A 17,324-nucleotide genomic window follows, 5' to 3' on the forward strand; every position below is an offset into this window, starting at 1 on the left:
AAGAATATTGGAAAACAATGAAACTAAGAAACATTTTACAATAAGGTTAAATTTATTACAACTAATTAATGCAACAGATATTACGAACTAACAATGAATAACATTGTTTACTACACTTATTCATCTTTTTTTAATCTATTGTTGATTATTAATTCATAAATCAATCAGTGATGTTAATTTATACAACTAGAAGTTAACCAAATTAATAAATGCTGTAAAGATTCTATTCATTAGTTCACGATACCTAATGGATTATCGAATTGAACCATATGTGACCATGGACCACAAAACCATGCAGTCATAAGGGTCAAGCTTTCCACTGATGTATGGTTTGTTAGGATAGGACAATATTTGACCGAGATACAACTATTTGAAAATCTGGAATCTGAGGGTGCAAAAAAATCAAAATACTGAGAAAATCGCCTTTAAAGTTGTCCAAATGAAGTTCTTAGCAATGCATATTACTAATCAAAAATTAAGTTTTGATGTATTTACAGTAGGAAATTTACAAAATATCTTCATGGAACATGATCTTTATTTAATATCCCAATGATTTTTGGCATAAAAGAAAAATCGATCATTTTGACCCATACAATGTATTGTTGGCTATTGCTACAAATATGCCCGTGCTACTTATGACTGGTTTTGTGGTCCAGGGTCACATATTATAAAGTGTTGCTGAAACTACTACTAAAAATAAATTTAAATCAATGCTAAAATGAAAACAGAGATAAACATGTGCTTCATGTGAAGTGCAAATACAGAACAAATAAACTGATGAGTAACTTTCCTATTTGTTGCCGATATCTGGACCCAAGTTCAGTTATCACTTCTTGTCAGTGTTGTAACCAGGTAAACACAGCGCACAGGTGAACATGGCAAGGTCAGCGTTTGTTTTGACTGCAAACACCTGAATCGGGACAGGTGGACTTTAATCGGCCAGTTTGGACAGAGAGCATCACTGCCAGCACAGCTAACACACACAGTGAAAAAAAAAACACATTAGCACCTGAATGTTGTAGCATCTGCTGGATGAATTCAATTCCACTCAAATGGACCAAAAACACATCCTTAAAATCAACACGAAATCCAAATTGACCTTATTTACTGTCTGAATGCACACTTTCAGTCTTACTACACACGATTGTTGTTATTTCAAATACAAAATGCTTGTAATCTTCAATCAAAATGCAATAAACTGCTCTGCCTCAATCCAATCAATTCCTGACGGATAAGAAATACATCATATTATAAATGTAAAATAGATTGCAAACATCATTTCAGTTTAACTTTGCAGAAAGCCAAGAAATGAACCACCAATCAGATCAAGGCATGAAGCAAGATTATTACACAAGTCATTTATTTGCTCTTGATGTCTAACCCCAGTTCAGTATCAGGTAACTATCAGGTAAACTTGGCAAGGCCAAATACTGTGTACTGCAAATACAGGAGGGATACCACTCCTTGCGCTGTGATTGGCTGTAACATGTAGTGGGAGGCTCTGATACCATCAGGTGCCAGGTGCAGATGGACAGAGGAGGGGTGGGGGAGTCTGACAGCACCAGCACCTGAAAAATACTGTATATGCCTGCCTATGATATCCCACAATCATATGCGAGTGGTTTGTCCATCTTGAAAGATGCAATATAATTAATAAATATCTTTTTTTTTGTCAACTTTTGATTGAATTTCTACATATTTTAATCATTAAATATGTGCTTAGCTATCTTTATCATTTGACATGACACTATGACTTGGAAGCTTTTTTGAAAGCAGTTTTCCTAGGAGGTGCCTTCATACAAAAACACTGCTGTGTAGTCATTGTCTAACTGGACAACAGGACAGCTGCCTACACTTTTGACCACAGCCAATGTCATGCATTATCTTTTTTTCTCTCTCTCTATGCAGACACACCCTCATGCATCATTCCATTTGCGCAATTTTAAGAGTCTCGTTCCTTTCCTCTGCCTCACTGACCTGTTTTTTTCCCCTGTATTTTAAAGCAAAGTAATTCAGAATCCATGTCTGCTGAAGTCTTTCACTCTAAATCATCAAAGGTACCATGTCTCCTCTCTCGCTCTGTCTCTCTCTCTTTTGTCAGGTGTTATTTATGAGACGTGTAGCGGAATTCCTGTGAGTCTGCAGCACCTGCTGTAGTTGGACGGGGAGTCGAGCGGCAGCTGCCTTGCTCCGTAAGAGCAAGGAAAATGTTGTGAAAGCACTGTGATTATGTTATTTAAGTGTTAAGGGAGGCCGGGAACATTAAAGGACATTGAAAAAGTGTAGTGGATTTGTTCAGGGAAGCTGGGACTTGCAGAAGAACTGTGAAAGCATTGTGAGAACAAAAAGGTCTAACAACGTTTTCAAAAACATTATGAAAGTGTGCTGAAAATGTTAAGTGGACCCAGGGAGTTTTTAAGTATAAAACATGTAGCTGAGCTCAAGAATATTGGAAAACAATGAAACTAAGAAACATTTTACAATAAGGTTAAATTTATTACAACTAATTAATGCAACAGATATTATGAACTAACAATGAATAACATTGTTTACTACACTTATTCATCTTTTTTTAATCTATTGTTGATTATTAATTCATAAATCAATCAGTGATGTTAATTTATACAACTAGAAGTTAACCAAATTAATAAATGCTGTAAAGATTCTATTCATTAGTTCACGATACCTAATGGATTATCGAATTGAACCATATGTGACCATGGACCACAAAACCATGCAGTCATAAGGGTCAAGCTTTCCACTGATGTATGGTTTGTTAGGATAGGACAATATTTGACCGAGATACAACTATTTGAAAATCTGGAATCTGAGGGTGCAAAAAAATCAAAATACTGAGAAAATCGCCTTTAAAGTTGTCCAAATGAAGTTCTTAGCAATGCATATTACTAATCAAAAATTAAGTTTTGATGTATTTACAGTAGGAAATTTACAAAATATCTTCATGGAACATGATCTTTATTTAATATCCCAATGATTTTTGGCATAAAAGAAAAATCGATCATTTTGACCCATACAATGTATTGTTGGCTATTGCTACAAATATGCCCGTGCTACTTATGACTGGTTTTGTGGTCCAGGGTCACATATTATAAAGTGTTGCTGAAACTACTACTAAAAATAAATTTAAATCAATGCTAAAATGAAAACAGAGATAAACATGTGCTTCATGTGAAGTGCAAATACAGAACAAATAAACTGATGAGTAACTTTCCTATTTGTTGCCGATATCTGGACCCAAGTTCAGTTATCACTTCTTGTCAGTGTTGTAACCAGGTAAACACAGCGCACAGGTGAACATGGCAAGGTCAGCGTTTGTTTTGACTGCAAACACCTGAATCGGGACAGGTGGACTTTAATCGGCCAGTTTGGACAGAGAGCATCACTGCCAGCACAGCTAACACACACAGTGAAAAAAAAAACACATTAGCACCTGAATGTTGTAGCATCTGCTGGATGAATTCAATTCCACTCAAATGGACCAAAAACACATCCTTAAAATCAACACGAAATCCAAATTGACCTTATTTACTGTCTGAATGCACACTTTCAGTCTTACTACACACGATTGTTGTTATTTCAAATACAAAATGCTTGTAATCTTCAATCAAAATGCAATAAACTGCTCTGCCTCAATCCAATCAATTCCTGACGGATAAGAAATACATCATATTATAAATGTAAAATAGATTGCAAACATCATTTCAGTTTAACTTTGCAGAAAGCCAAGAAATGAACCACCAATCAGATCAAGGCATGAAGCAAGATTATTACACAAGTCATTTATTTGCTCTTGATGTCTAACCCCAGTTCAGTATCAGGTAACTATCAGGTAAACTTGGCAAGGCCAAATACTGTGTACTGCAAATACAGGAGGGATACCACTCCTTGCGCTGTGATTGGCTGTAACATGTAGTGGGAGGCTCTGATACCATCAGGTGCCAGGTGCAGATGGACAGAGGAGGGGTGGGGGAGTCTGACAGCACCAGCAGAGGTGAACGATCACCGCTTTAAAGAGGTCCGGATCACATACAGAGAGAGCGTGGAGCCAAATCTGGTTCACATTAGGCTGGTTTTAAAAGGAAATATTGCAATGACATCCCCTCACACGGGACCCCAGGATAATTATTACTATAGCGGAGGTGAGAAATTCCCGGGATGCCATTTAGCACATGGACAGATGACATCAGAGGAAACCTGTGGGGACCTGAGGCAAACATATGGCGCTGGAGAGCAGAAACAAACAGTTTACTAAACACATATTTATCATCACATGACAAGCCTTTCTGGCAACACACATGCAGGCATGTTTAACGCTTGCTAACAGATCGGATAGACCCCTAAGAAAAATTTTAATTGGGGGGACAGCATCTCAAATACGGGAGGCTATAATAACGTCACATTAATAAAATACAGAACACTTATACATTTCTTTCTGTGTATATATATATATATGGGTCATTCTACAGAATTGGTCCAAAGTCAGAGTTATAAACGCCTTGAAAAAAATTTATTTTTCCAAAAAAATTGTATGTATGCAAATTGTATAATATCCAAGATACACATTTCTAGTAATTGTGCAGTTAATTCTCAATGACGAGTACCCCTTCAAATCATAACGCATCAAACCCTTGCAGAGCTCCTCAGAACCTCAGAGAACAGAGATCTCACGCTGCCTCCCAGCATCCCTGACATTTCATACATCACTTTGATAGATCACCTTATCAGTGCAGCTGCTCGCCGGTATAAGAACTGTATTCATAAGGCCGCGCGAGCCTACGAGCTCATAAAAGTATACGGCACATTCATCATTATCTTCTTAGCATTGTTTTGATGCGATAAGGGCTGAAAGCATTAAATGAGGATGCATTACTTCTAGCTGTAATTTCGCTTTCTGATGCAACAGGGCTGCAAATGTTGAAAAAGGAACGGGGACGGCTGAAGGTGTGTTGATGCTCTTTAGGAGCTGTTTCTGTGCCGAAGAGACTGCCGTGCCTCGTGGATCAATCAGGAGATATTGCAGGTCGTTGCCTATTATGGATGCAATATGGGGATGATGGGATTGGATGTGAGCGTGAAGCTGGTAAGATTATAGAAATGAAAAATACAGCTTTTCGTTTTTAGCAGGGGTTCTTTATACACAGGGGGTGAAGATAAGAAAAACACTCTGGGCGGTGATAAGACTTCCATTGCTCATCCTTTGCTGCATCCATATTACGCACTGAACAGAACAAAATAGAATTACACCATGTTAAAGCTTCAGCTTTTTGTTTTGTTTTTTATTCCTATAACCTGACAGATATACCTGTCGCTGTGAGAGTCTAAACTCTGTAAACTACCCCCCCCCCCAAAAAAAAATTGTTCATCACTCTGAAACTAAAAAGTAAAAAAATAACTTAAATATTTTCCAGGTAAAATTTTAACAGTTTGCTTTAGTACAGTGACAATGCCAACTTCATTTTGGAAAGAACTATTTAATTTTGTTGTCATATGTATAACATATAACATTTCATTTTATGGTGTCCTCGTTACAGCGTAATTATACATTTAAGTGCTGAGTAATATTAATTAACTACATGTACTTACTATGGTTAGGGTTAGGATGAGGATTTGCTTTAGGGTTAGTTGCATGTAATTTTGCATAATTTATTGCTATTACTATAGTAAGCACATGATGTAACACGTGTAACAAGGACACCTTAAAATAAAGTGTTACCCTTTTTTTTTTTTTTAAGTAAATGGGTCTTTATGGACCCTTTTCATAGAATATGATGTGTTTCCACAGTTATTAAATATTAAATCTAGTAACGTATTTTAATAATTTAATTTTTCTTTAAATGTAATGTACATTTAACACTAGGCCTAAGTGTTTTCTTTGGCATTTTTACAGTGAACTGGTTGTATGAGTGTTTCTAATACAACGGCAGAGGGAGTGACGACAAATTTTACATCTTACTCTCTTCTGTAATCAAGCGTTCTACATATTTTTTCCTCTTTTGGAAAGTCAGAAACGGTATCATTGATTTGTTACTTTTGCGATTGGGGCAAGTGGGAAAGCAAAAATTATATTTGTTGTAGACGTTTTCACAAGTAAGACAACTTCTGCTTCTTAGAACCTCAGAAATGTGAAAAGAGCCCATTCATGAAAATATATAGCTGCATTTATGTTTTAGTGAGGTGATCCCTCACAAGGGGATCATCATATTTAGGGCTCCTCCTTGGCATCAGAAACTTTGAAAACCGCTGTAATTTTGTAATTGCACATTGAGTTACAGGAACAATCCTCCTGGAGGAACCTAAGGTTAAGTGGCTCGCTCCAGAGCACAATGGTGTTCGTTCATGGATCGTTCCTCAGGGATTTGAGCTTGCAACCTTTTGGTTACCAGCCAAGATCTTTAACTACTAGATTACACCACAATCTACTGAAAACAGAGTCCAGGAAAAGTCCAGCAGGCCTATATTGTGTAAACAGTTAAACACAAACTTTAGGATTAAGGCCAGGAGAAGCATGAAAGAGAGAGAGAGGGAGAGATGGAGAGAGATGCCAATGACTATCCTAACCCTTAAGAGATGTCCCAAGTCATATTATTAAAAACAATAAACGTATCAGCACAACAGACATACAAAATTACCCCCCACACAAGCCAATTATGAGCACTCATATTCTCAGGTGCACTGAAGAAACCCTAACAGGTGCACACGCTCAACTCGTATACTTACTCCTGAAGAGCATTCCACTTAAGTTGTCAGGCTCCGATCGGAGTCTTTTGGACAGGTGTACACACAAACATAATATCCCCAAAGAGTAAAGGAGTGGAGAAGGAGGGGGTGAAGTCTTAATTTCCTGTGTGATGTGGCAGCGACCTTCCCACCATGCCAGCACACACACACACACACGTTGTGATAGATGATTGTATTAGATGAGGTCATACACCTTACACACCTGTTCATATGACTCACGCTGACAAGAGATCTGCGGAGAAGTGTTTATCTCCAGAGAATCTATTTCATACACACTCTATTAGATGAGATCAACACAACACAGTGACATACAGCAGAAAAATAAGACTGATAGGAAACATTCACACACACACACACGCACGCACTCACACACACTCATTGTGGAATGTGTGCTACTGTGTCCAGACAGCACAATACTTGTGAATGATCCTAACTGGCTGTCGCTATTCCAGGGCTGAGCTGTAAGTGTGCTAGTGTGTGGGTTTACGTAAAGTGTTAGTTCACCCAAAAATGAAAATTAGGCTGCGTTTTACTCACCCCCGAGGCATCCTAGGTGTATATGACTTTCTTCTTACAGACGAATCCAGTCGGAGTTATATAAAAAATGGTCTTTGATCTTTCAAGCTGTTTAATGCCACTCAGTGGGTGTTGCATTGCTCCAGTCCAAAAGAACTTTAAAAAAAATCGCCCATCCATAAAAAAAGTGTCTCACAGGAACTGCTTCTGTGTACAACTGTTGGCGCAAGCTACATTAAAGTGATTATTACGTTTTGAATATGGATATTTTTCTTACAAAAATGCATCGATTCGCTACAGAAGGCCTTTGTTCACCCCCCGGAGCCGTGTGAGACACTTTTTTTATGGATGGGCGATTTTTATTTAAGTTATTTTGGACTGATGCACTGCAACACCCGCTGAGTGGCATTAAACAGCTTGAAAGATCAAAGACAATTTTTAATACAACTCTGACTGGATTCGTCTGAAAGAAGAAAGTCATCATATACACCTAGGCTTTAACTATACTGTGAAGACAAAATTGTCTGCAGAATGGTCTGATGAACAAAATTTCCCTTTGAGAAAATCCTGTTTGATAATGTAAATAAATATATGGCTTGTTTCAAGAATGCACAAATATTAAAATTATGTCTGATCCTGATATTGCATTCATGTTACGGCAGATAAATTACAAATTAAAAGCTATGATTACATTTGTATTAAATTACAATTAATACATAAAAATATATAATATAAAATATACAAATGGTTTAAATATGTTTAAATCAATAATATAAAATAAAAACAATTATATTTATAAAATGTTTAAATATTTTATAAAATATAAAAAAATAAAAACTGAAATCAGTCATTTTAAATGCTACACATAAACAACAGGATCAAAACATCTTAATGTCCATAATGAAAAATATATTTGTATTTAGGTTTGCTTAAGTTTACATTCAACAGTGTTATTAAATTATTAGTGTATTTAAAGACTAACTTTAAGTTCATTTTAAATTACTACATAAAAAATAGAGTAAATGAGCATTCACAATTAAATATCCTATGTCATATGATATTTAAATAAAAACAACGTAGTGCATATTGTGTATTCCCTGAATTTTTTATATTCAACAAAAAGCTTCATTTTAGGTGGAGGGTGAGGGAGGGGCATATATAAAGTGGTATTTGATATGAACTTATCATATATGATATTTGGGTATCAAAGCGGAACTCAGTCTTTAAGTGTTACTGAGATGTGTTTTTGACCACTAGAGTGTACCTGTCTCTCCTCACCATCCAGACACCTTTAGGATATTTTAGTCCACGGACCAGCGCTGTTGACACCCATTCACTCTAACACTTTTCCCTCCATCACACCTCTCCATCACAAGCGACAAACGTTCCACCTACACACTGACATGCAGAGAGACAAGGATTCCTCCACATCTCGTCTTCCTCTCGTTGGAGAATGGGTCATATGCAAATGAGTGTCTCTGCATGGGCAGTAGTTTCCCACAGGCAGCGGGAGAAAGAGTGTTCCCTCCCTCTCTGCACTCTTTCAATAGTCCTTTTCTTCTGCCGCTAAGCCCCTCTATGCCCGATAGTGGCCTGCTGCATAGGTAGCAAAACCCCTTTGCTCCCCCTCGCTGAAGCTTTAAAACACAATAGTTCACTTAAGCATGCACACACACACACACAAATACACACACAAACCAACCAATAAAGTACAACCGTGCACGGCTAAAAAGGGAGTTCATGAAACCTGGGCTCTTCTGAGGAGAATGAAAATGAGGGAGAGATGAAGGAGACAGAAATAAAGAGAAAGTTTTTCTTTAGGAGTAATGCTTCCTCTCCTTCCGTGGGACCAGTGACCGGCCTGATCATTAATCCCCGTTTGTAAAAGCACAGAGATGTTTGGAGGGCTGTTTGCTGAGAGCCAAATTTGGACAGGGCCACAGGAATTAAGCAGCACCTGAAATGAACCGTGTACGGATTTCAGTTCTTTACAGGATGGAGGATGATTCCATTAAGAATACTTCTTAAAGACAAAATGAAACTAAAATTGACACTATTTACTATAGGCCTAAATATAAGTGATTGGAAAATAATTCACCAGTGCACGTTATAATAAAGAAAAAACATTTTGGTTATTTTTCAAAAACCTTCTCAACCTGCCAATCCAATTAACCATGCAGTCTAACCAAATCTTGATTTATAAATTTAAAGTTTAAAATTAAAAAGTCCCACCCCAAATGATTTCCTTTTGAAAATTCTGTTTCACTCAGGAATACAGCACTGTTCAAGACTTTTTTTTTTGTTTGTTTGTTTATTATTTAAAAAAATAAATAGTTTTATTCAGTAAGGACACATCGATTTGATCAAAAGAGACAGTAAAGTTTTATAAACATTTATAATTTTACAAAAGGTTTTTATTTTTAATAAATGCTGTTCTTTTAAAACTTTCAATTTATCAGTGAATCCTGAAAAGAAAAGTATAATTAAAATATAAAGCAACACAACTGCTTCTGCAGCACAAAATCAGCATACCAGAATGATTTCTGAAGTATCATGTGACACTGAAGACTGGCGTAATGTAATGGCTGTGGAAAATTCAGCTTTGCCATCACAGGAATAAATTGTATTTTAAAATATATTAAAATAGAAAGTTATTTTCAATTTTGTAATAATACTTCACGTTACTACAGTGTTTTTCTTCAAATAAATGCAGCCTTGGAGAGCATTTCTAAAAAATCTCACCGACGCCAAACTTTTGAAGGGTAGTGTAAGTCACATTACATGTGAAGTTGTGCATGCTTGTCTTATGTTGTGCGTATTGTCATGAGTGGCCTGAGTGGCTATCACTATTGCCTATAATTGAGTCCCATTTCCCTTTCTTTCCTTGTAAGTCACATTACATGTGAAGTTGTGCATGCTTGTCTTATGTTGTGCGTATTGTCATGAGTGGCCTGAGTGGCCTGAGTGGCTATCACTATTGCCTATAATTGAGTCCCATTTCCCTTTCTTTCCTTTTATTGCCAGGGAAAAAAAACTTTACCTTCCCCCTCAGCCCCTGTGTAGAAACCACTGTAACCTTTACAAATGCTCCAAATGAAGATAGGCTATATTACTGCAATATGACTCATAAGTGAGAGTCAATAAATTTTTATTGATAGCCAAAAAAAGAAAGATTAGTAGAATGGTATAGGTATTGCCATATTTACTGCTTCGGCTCGCACTAATCTGTAAATGCAAGTCATGTGACCAATTAAGAGCATCATAAAAAAATAAAAATACAGTTCTCAAGCAAATAATGTTGCCTTAATGTTTCCCTTTCTTTCCTTTTATTCACCTAATCAACAAAACAAAAGGGCCAATTTCCTTCTCTGACCCTTCTAAAGAGAAGCGAACAAATGTGTTCAATGAAAGAGAAAACAGAAACTGGACCTCAATCAAATAGAAATGCACCACCACGCTCTTTATACCAGTTCTCAGTCACATACAGTGTTTTTCACATGCTTAAACACACATTCACACACTGGCCCTTGACAAGAAGGAAGCCATGTTTGTTATGCAAAGCACAGGAAGGGAGAGAAGAGCAGCTATCTTGCCAGTTTACAACAGTCCTTCACTGTCACCTCAGCAGGCCTCCAAAACACTGACCCCCATCTTCAACAAATCCCTCCCCCATGTGATCTCCACACGGGGGGCAAACTGAAAGGGAATGGGGGTAAGACGAAAAAACAAGGGCTGCTTCTGAGCTTTGTTACCTAGAGATCTATTCACAGAGTGTGTATTTGTGTGTGTGTATTTGTGTGTGTGTGTGTGTGTGTGTTGGGTGCTTTAACACAGCCAATTTGTTACGCTGGACACCTCACAATGGCACGGGGGGGGGTTAGTGAAGTCATACTTGAGGCAATGCATGGGCGCCCATGGCAGAGGTCACTAAACATCACCCCGCTACTGTGTCTTAGAGAAAGGGTCAAAAAAGGAGAGAAGAGAACATTTCAGATGGACTTTTGAAGGAAGTCAACGAAAGCATGATATATAAATGAAAGTTTCCTCCTCGGCTGAACCTCGCGCACCAGGGAGAGACCCTAAATGTTAGCAGATGGCTTTTAAAATGCCCTAGCAGCATGTCCCGCAGAAAAGCGGTCCTCCTAACTCACATATACCTACAGAAAAACAAACACATTTTAAAAATACTGCACAATTTCCTAACTATAAAGCGTCAACTTAATGTGCATGAGTAAGAGAAAAACAAGCGTGTGTGTTTATTGCTTTAAACCCCTAGAAAGTCTGGTACGGGGTGTGGAAATAGCCCAGCGCAGTAATTAAAGTTTTATCAGCCAAATAAATTCCGCTACACCCATTTTATCACAGAGCTGGCAGTAGCCTGACGTTGGCCATAGCTCTCCAAAGGTAATGACAGTAAACAAGCTAAATATTTATCATCATTCATTGGGTGTATTTGTATAAACGCAGTTGGGTAAAACTTTGCGAGTTCTGCTCATTTCAGAGGTGTAAATCCTTTCCCTAAAACGTCTCGGAATAAAAATACAGTCTTGCTAAACTTCTTTTGAAACATAACCTCCATTTTAGAAAGCCACTACAAAGCACAGCACGCCCAACAGCCGCTGCCATGTTTATTTTCTTAGCCATGCTAATACCGGTCAGCCACATTCCTCTATTCCCAATCTGGGAGGTTTCAAATTGCCCTCCAGAACTCTCAGAGAGAGCCAAAAGAGGAAGGGACAGAAGGAGAGCTGCCCTGTGAACAACACCTGTCGTCTTGCGGACTATTAGCACCTTCACGTTTACAGCTCAAGCCCCTGATCGCCTTCATGTTACGTGCCACGAGAACCCCAAGTGGCTGGGAACGTCGTTAGAACCAGTCCCATGTGAAAAAGTGAAAAAAAGACACACTGGCACAGTTAAAGCATCTTCTTAGCTCTATCAATAGAAGTGTTATGGGAATACGTATGTTCAGAAGTGGCATAATCGAGATGCTCTTTGCCGGCCTTTGGAGCTGTTGGTGATATAAGCAAGGTGTGTTTTTAAATAGGATTGATTAAGGCTTTACTGCACAGCAACACTGTTTTCAAAATGTTTAGACACAGTTCACCTTCCTCGCATTCTGCAGATATCTTCACCTGAGACAGCTTTAAATACTCTGAAAAACTGTTGACTATTTAGCATTCCAATCCAGGACTGAGAGTCAAAATCTATGGGTTGTTCCCTGGGCCTCAAGTTTACTCAGTTTAACTAACTACAGGCTTACCCAATGATGAACATTTTTTTTATTTTTCTGTATCTCTATAGAATTTAGCATATTTTGTTTTCAGGTCAGGTCTATACAGGGTAAAGAGTCAGAGAGAACTAATGAATTCTCTAGCTTGTAAAACATTCTTCACCTGCCCAACAGCTCATCTCGGGGTTAACACCCTGCCTTTAGTCAAAGCAACAGGCAAGTCACAGATTTTTCACCTGATGGTGAAGTGCTGCTGTCACATGCTCAAAGTGTCTGGTAAAAGTTTCAGCACCAGGGAAAAAAAACTTTACCTTCCCCCTCAGCCCCTGTGTAGAAACCACTGTAACCTTTACAAATGCTCCAAATGAAGATAGGCTATATTACTGCAATATGACTCATAAGTGAGAGTCAATACATTTTTATTGATAGCCAAAAAAAGAAAGATTAGTAGAATGGTATAGGTATTGCCATATTTACTGCTTCGGCTCGCACTAATCTGTAAATGTAAGTCATGTGACCAATTAAGAGCATCATAAAAAAATAAAAATACAGTTCTCAAGCAAATAATGTTGCCTTAATGAGCTATAATAATCTTTCTAAACACAAATTGTCGACTTGAAATTTTCATATGAATGCTAACTGTAAACTTTTGGAATTTTTGTCACATGAGTTACCATGGGATGACCTTCCAACATGACAGAGAAAAATAAAGGTGTCTGGTAATTATTAATGTTTCGAAACTTGCTTTTGCATTTTAAAGTATATATTTATGTGTAACTGTCTTATTGCTGCAAACTGTCTCCATGTGTGTTTTATCAGGACAGCAATGTTGCCAACAATTAGGCCTTCTATTAAGAGCCACAATCATAGAAGTCCTAAGGGGGAGATTTTAATTATGTGTGATTGTTAAGTCGGCGAAGGTTGTGTGAATTATAATTAGAGCTGAAGACGTTATGAACAAACAGTTTAGTACCGTTCATATCACACAACTTTACAAGATACTTTATAGTGTTTAAGCCTTCTGTGGCTGATTCAAAATAGTTCTAAAGTAAGTGAGTTGAAATGAAAAACATTCCATTCATCATGATTATGCTAATTAAAGTGAAGGTACATCTGGTAAACACAAGGTGAATCCATCTAGAAGACAGTTTGCCTCCAGTGAACATTTACTGTTGGCCTTTACACCAAACGGTGAAGCACTCAGACGGCCACATTCCAATTACACACGGTCTGACCAACACTCCTCACGGCGGCGCGGAGGGGGAGGGGCGTATGTTAATGACGCACCGGAGCGCTCGAGGTCAGTCCGTGACTTCAAATAATGAACGGTCAGGACGCAAAGCGCCTGCGAGCGTTCCTAGAAGAGCAAACTTAAATTAAAGTGGGTTTATATGATTAAGATTATTAAAATGATATAAAACCAGCTTTATTTAACACAGAAGGACTGAGTTTAAAATTAAATGACGTAACATGTCATCAAAAGCCATATCTGGAGGTGTTCATATGATCAAATAAGTACAAGCAGGTGCTGTTGCACGGCTCAGGTGCGTCTCCGCGTTCAGATACCTGCAGTGCGGTGAGCAGTGCCAAACGCCCTATGACAAAGCACTTATATCAACCCAACACCGCGGAAAAGCGCTGCAAAATCACCCTCAAGCCTCACGGGGTAAAATCGTTGTAGGTTTCGAAACAATTTCAGAAGACGCCTATGCTTTTCCCGCATGGAAGAAAAAAAAAGATCATGAGCGATGCTCCAGCACCTGCAAGTACCGAGGATGCTCTTTATACTGTAGCGATGCTTTTAAGAGTAAGCGCTATAGAAAGCCGAATCATAACAGGCACCCATCCTTTCTGCAGTTAAAAACAAACGACAACAGCAGCTGAGAGTGAGAAGGCATGCGAAAAACACTACACATACATCTTTTTTATACCTGCACAAGTTGACATTTGCAGCAACGCACGAGAAACGCCTCCCGTCTGCTTTCAAAATGAGACAATGTATCTCAGAGAGAGAGAGAAAAAGAAAGACTCCTTCCTTGTCAGCAAGTTCAGGTAGCAAAAAACAATAGCGAGATGGTCAAATGGCATTTACGAAACCCCTAAGTGACATTTTCATCCTCCCTTCGATCAGGTAAGCACACATTTACAGGTCGCTCACACGCGCGCGCTGAGAGATCCGCTGCACGGCGCGCGCGCATGGCGTCAGCCTGAGGAAAAGTGTATTTCTTCACTCATCTCTTCACAAAAAGACACTTAATACACCAGATGAGCCGACGAAATGGAAAACGGTGGACTTTAAATCTAAAAAGAGAGCGCTTGGAAGAATACAATTATTTTAAAAGTATTTTCAAGTGTTGGCTATATTCCCTATCTCACGCGCGCAAGCGAGAAGTAAAGCACGCCTCACATTTCTCGCTATCGATCGATTTCCTTCGTAAAATGACTCAGGCGCACATCTATACCTCTGGACACGGCTTGCCGGATAAATCGTTATATTTCAAAGGAACAAATCGCAAGTACGATTTACCACACACAAACCCGAAACCTACACAGCTACAGACGTGCATTACACAGCGGATGCATAAAGTCCCCAAAACAAATAAACTGTCTGTGCCGTAAGTCCAGCTGCATCAGCGCGATTTATCAGGATTCTCTGCGCTGCTCGGGATGTATACGCATTCCTTATATAGGCTGCAGCAGTTGTTCTAGCAGCAGACAGCCCTTCAGATTCCTTTCCTTTTCTCTTCTCTTCAGCGTTACCACCCAACTAGAAATGTGGCAGGCTGGCTGCACAAACAGGTTGCTTTAACTGGCATCGTGCTCCAGAGCTCTCTGAGCCCCGATCCCGCAGGGACGCCTAGACTGGCAGGACTGTTACACAAACACACCCTTATTTTTTGCTTTGTAAACTTCAGTCGGAGTTCAAGAAGAAACTTTCCTGTCAAACATCACCGCGAACTGCATACATGCCCCTGTTTTCTAATGCAGCAGCGTGCTGCTGTTATCAGGCAGTTTCTTGTGAGCTATATGACAGAAGTGCGACTCGTAGATAGTAAAACAAGCCAAAATGTCACATCGGCGATTTAAAGCCACGTATTCATAAATATTACTCTAAAACGTTCACATACATGGGCTACTACTATCAGAGGTTATTCTTAGGATTCTGCTAGCTCGCTAGCTACCTGCTACCACGCAGACAAGCGGAACAGCCCATTGCAGATACATCGAAGTTAGTTATTAACGAAAATAAAACGAAATCCTCTCAAGCCACCGCTCTATTCCCAAACACGTATTTATGAAAGCATTTCCACCACTTCAATCGCTCAAACTGATTCATGCGAAACCAAATCACCCGCATCGGACCAAACAGGTACATTTAGAGCGAGAAAATAAGTTTCAATTCGTTCGAATCTAAAGAGGAAAATCGAACAATGACGAGTAACAGATTCGAATAGAATGGATTCTTTCAAACCCAAAAGCTTTATAAAGTGAACTCAGGGCGAAGGGGAATAAAAGGGGAAACAAAAGCGAGTCACTTGAATGGGACTGGCTGCGTATAACGGTCCGCGCTCGCGCTGTGCACCGCTAGGCGGTGAGAGAGTCGCGAGCGCGGCAGGTATAACGGTACACTAGATAGGGGCTATAACACGGCGCTACTTTCCAGCACTTTGTGGGGCTCGAGAAGTTCTGCCAGCGACCCGGAGTCCAGAGTTGAATGAAAACAGCCGTCGCCAAGCAAAGCGAAGGGTTTTTACTCACCGTTTGTCCTCCTCGGGTTCGCCTGCTTTCTGCGCTTACACCTGGGGCCATCCGCCATGATCCTTTCGCTGTGTCTAAATGCTGCTGGAGAGTCACCTCCTCTCGCCCCCACACCTCCCCTCCCTCCCTTCTACTCCACCTCCCCTCCCTGCACCTGGTTTACGACACTCGGCTTTACGACATTACCTTCTGGCTCCTATACCTCTCTCTCTGGCGCTCAGACCCCCGTCTCTGGCCAACTCCCGCCCCTCGCACCACGCGCTCCCTGCGGCGCTCCGAAACGCTCAACCTGTGCATGTACAGGGAGAGGAAAATCTATTTTGATTGACAGTTCAAAAGAAACACGAGTGTCTGGACAAAACAAACATTTCCAAGCCCATTACACAGAAAAGCGCAACGGTAAAAGTTGAACTTGAATCGAGCGTGATGTGTTTTTTTTACAGTTAGGATGGGGGCGGGGAAAGTTTGACGCGTGCACCTGTTTATGGCGCACGCATACACAATCAAGCAATCTTTGCTGCAACTTTTTTCTCATTCATGACGAGGCAGAAAACTGCTTGTCATAAAACTAGTCGCAGCAAGAAGTAGACAGTATCTTTTTATAGAGGAGGCACTGGCTAGCTGTCACTTTTACTCTAACGAACATTTATAAGGGGTAGTTTTATTAAAATCAATAAATGTACGGCCATAACCTAAGGTAGGCTACTCTCATCTAAAAGAATCAAATAAATAAATACTATTTAAGGTAACACTTTATTTTAAGGTCAAGGACACCTTAAAATAAAGTGTAGCCCTATTTAATATTATTTAATTATTTGACCCCTAACATGAACATGAAATAGGAAAGAGAGAATCTTATTTAATTACTTAATAATAAATAAATTAAAAAAATTATTTTCAAAATTTATAATCATAAAAGTGTTTAACATTACCATTGTTTTCCCATTTTGTGACAATATGTAGCAGTACTGGGTAGCCTTTAAGGGGTAAGTTGTCACTGTTGAGACCTGCCGTTAAAGAGCCTCAACCTGACATATAGGGGGGGGGGGGGGGGGGG

The 17,324-nt window shown here is 39.2% G+C and overlaps 1 protein-coding gene across 3 annotated transcripts in view; it reads right to left on the reverse strand.

Annotated features, from left to right (window-relative positions):
- Positions 1-16,444, reverse strand: part of zeb1b (zinc finger E-box binding homeobox 1b) — a 71,483-nt gene extending 55,039 nt beyond the window's left edge. For 2 of the 3 annotated variants that reach the window (XM_016234739.1, XM_016234737.1), the window contains exon 1: positions 16,268-16,444. In XM_016234739.1, the coding sequence (XP_016090225.1) occupies positions 16,268-16,325 (58 nt within the window). In that variant the 5' untranslated portion in view covers positions 16,326-16,444. Of the gene's footprint in view, positions 1-14,439; positions 14,548-16,267 lie in introns of those variants that run through there. The other variant, XM_016234738.1, reaches the window with a different exon arrangement.
- Positions 16,445-17,324: the final 880 nt, after the last annotated feature.

This window comes from Sinocyclocheilus grahami, unplaced genomic scaffold (assembly GCF_001515645.1).
Source record: "Sinocyclocheilus grahami isolate Dianchi unplaced genomic scaffold, SAMN03320097.WGS_v1.1 scaffold457.1, whole genome shotgun sequence".
In the NCBI taxonomy this organism is placed as follows: Eukaryota; Metazoa; Chordata; class Actinopteri; order Cypriniformes; family Cyprinidae; genus Sinocyclocheilus; species Sinocyclocheilus grahami.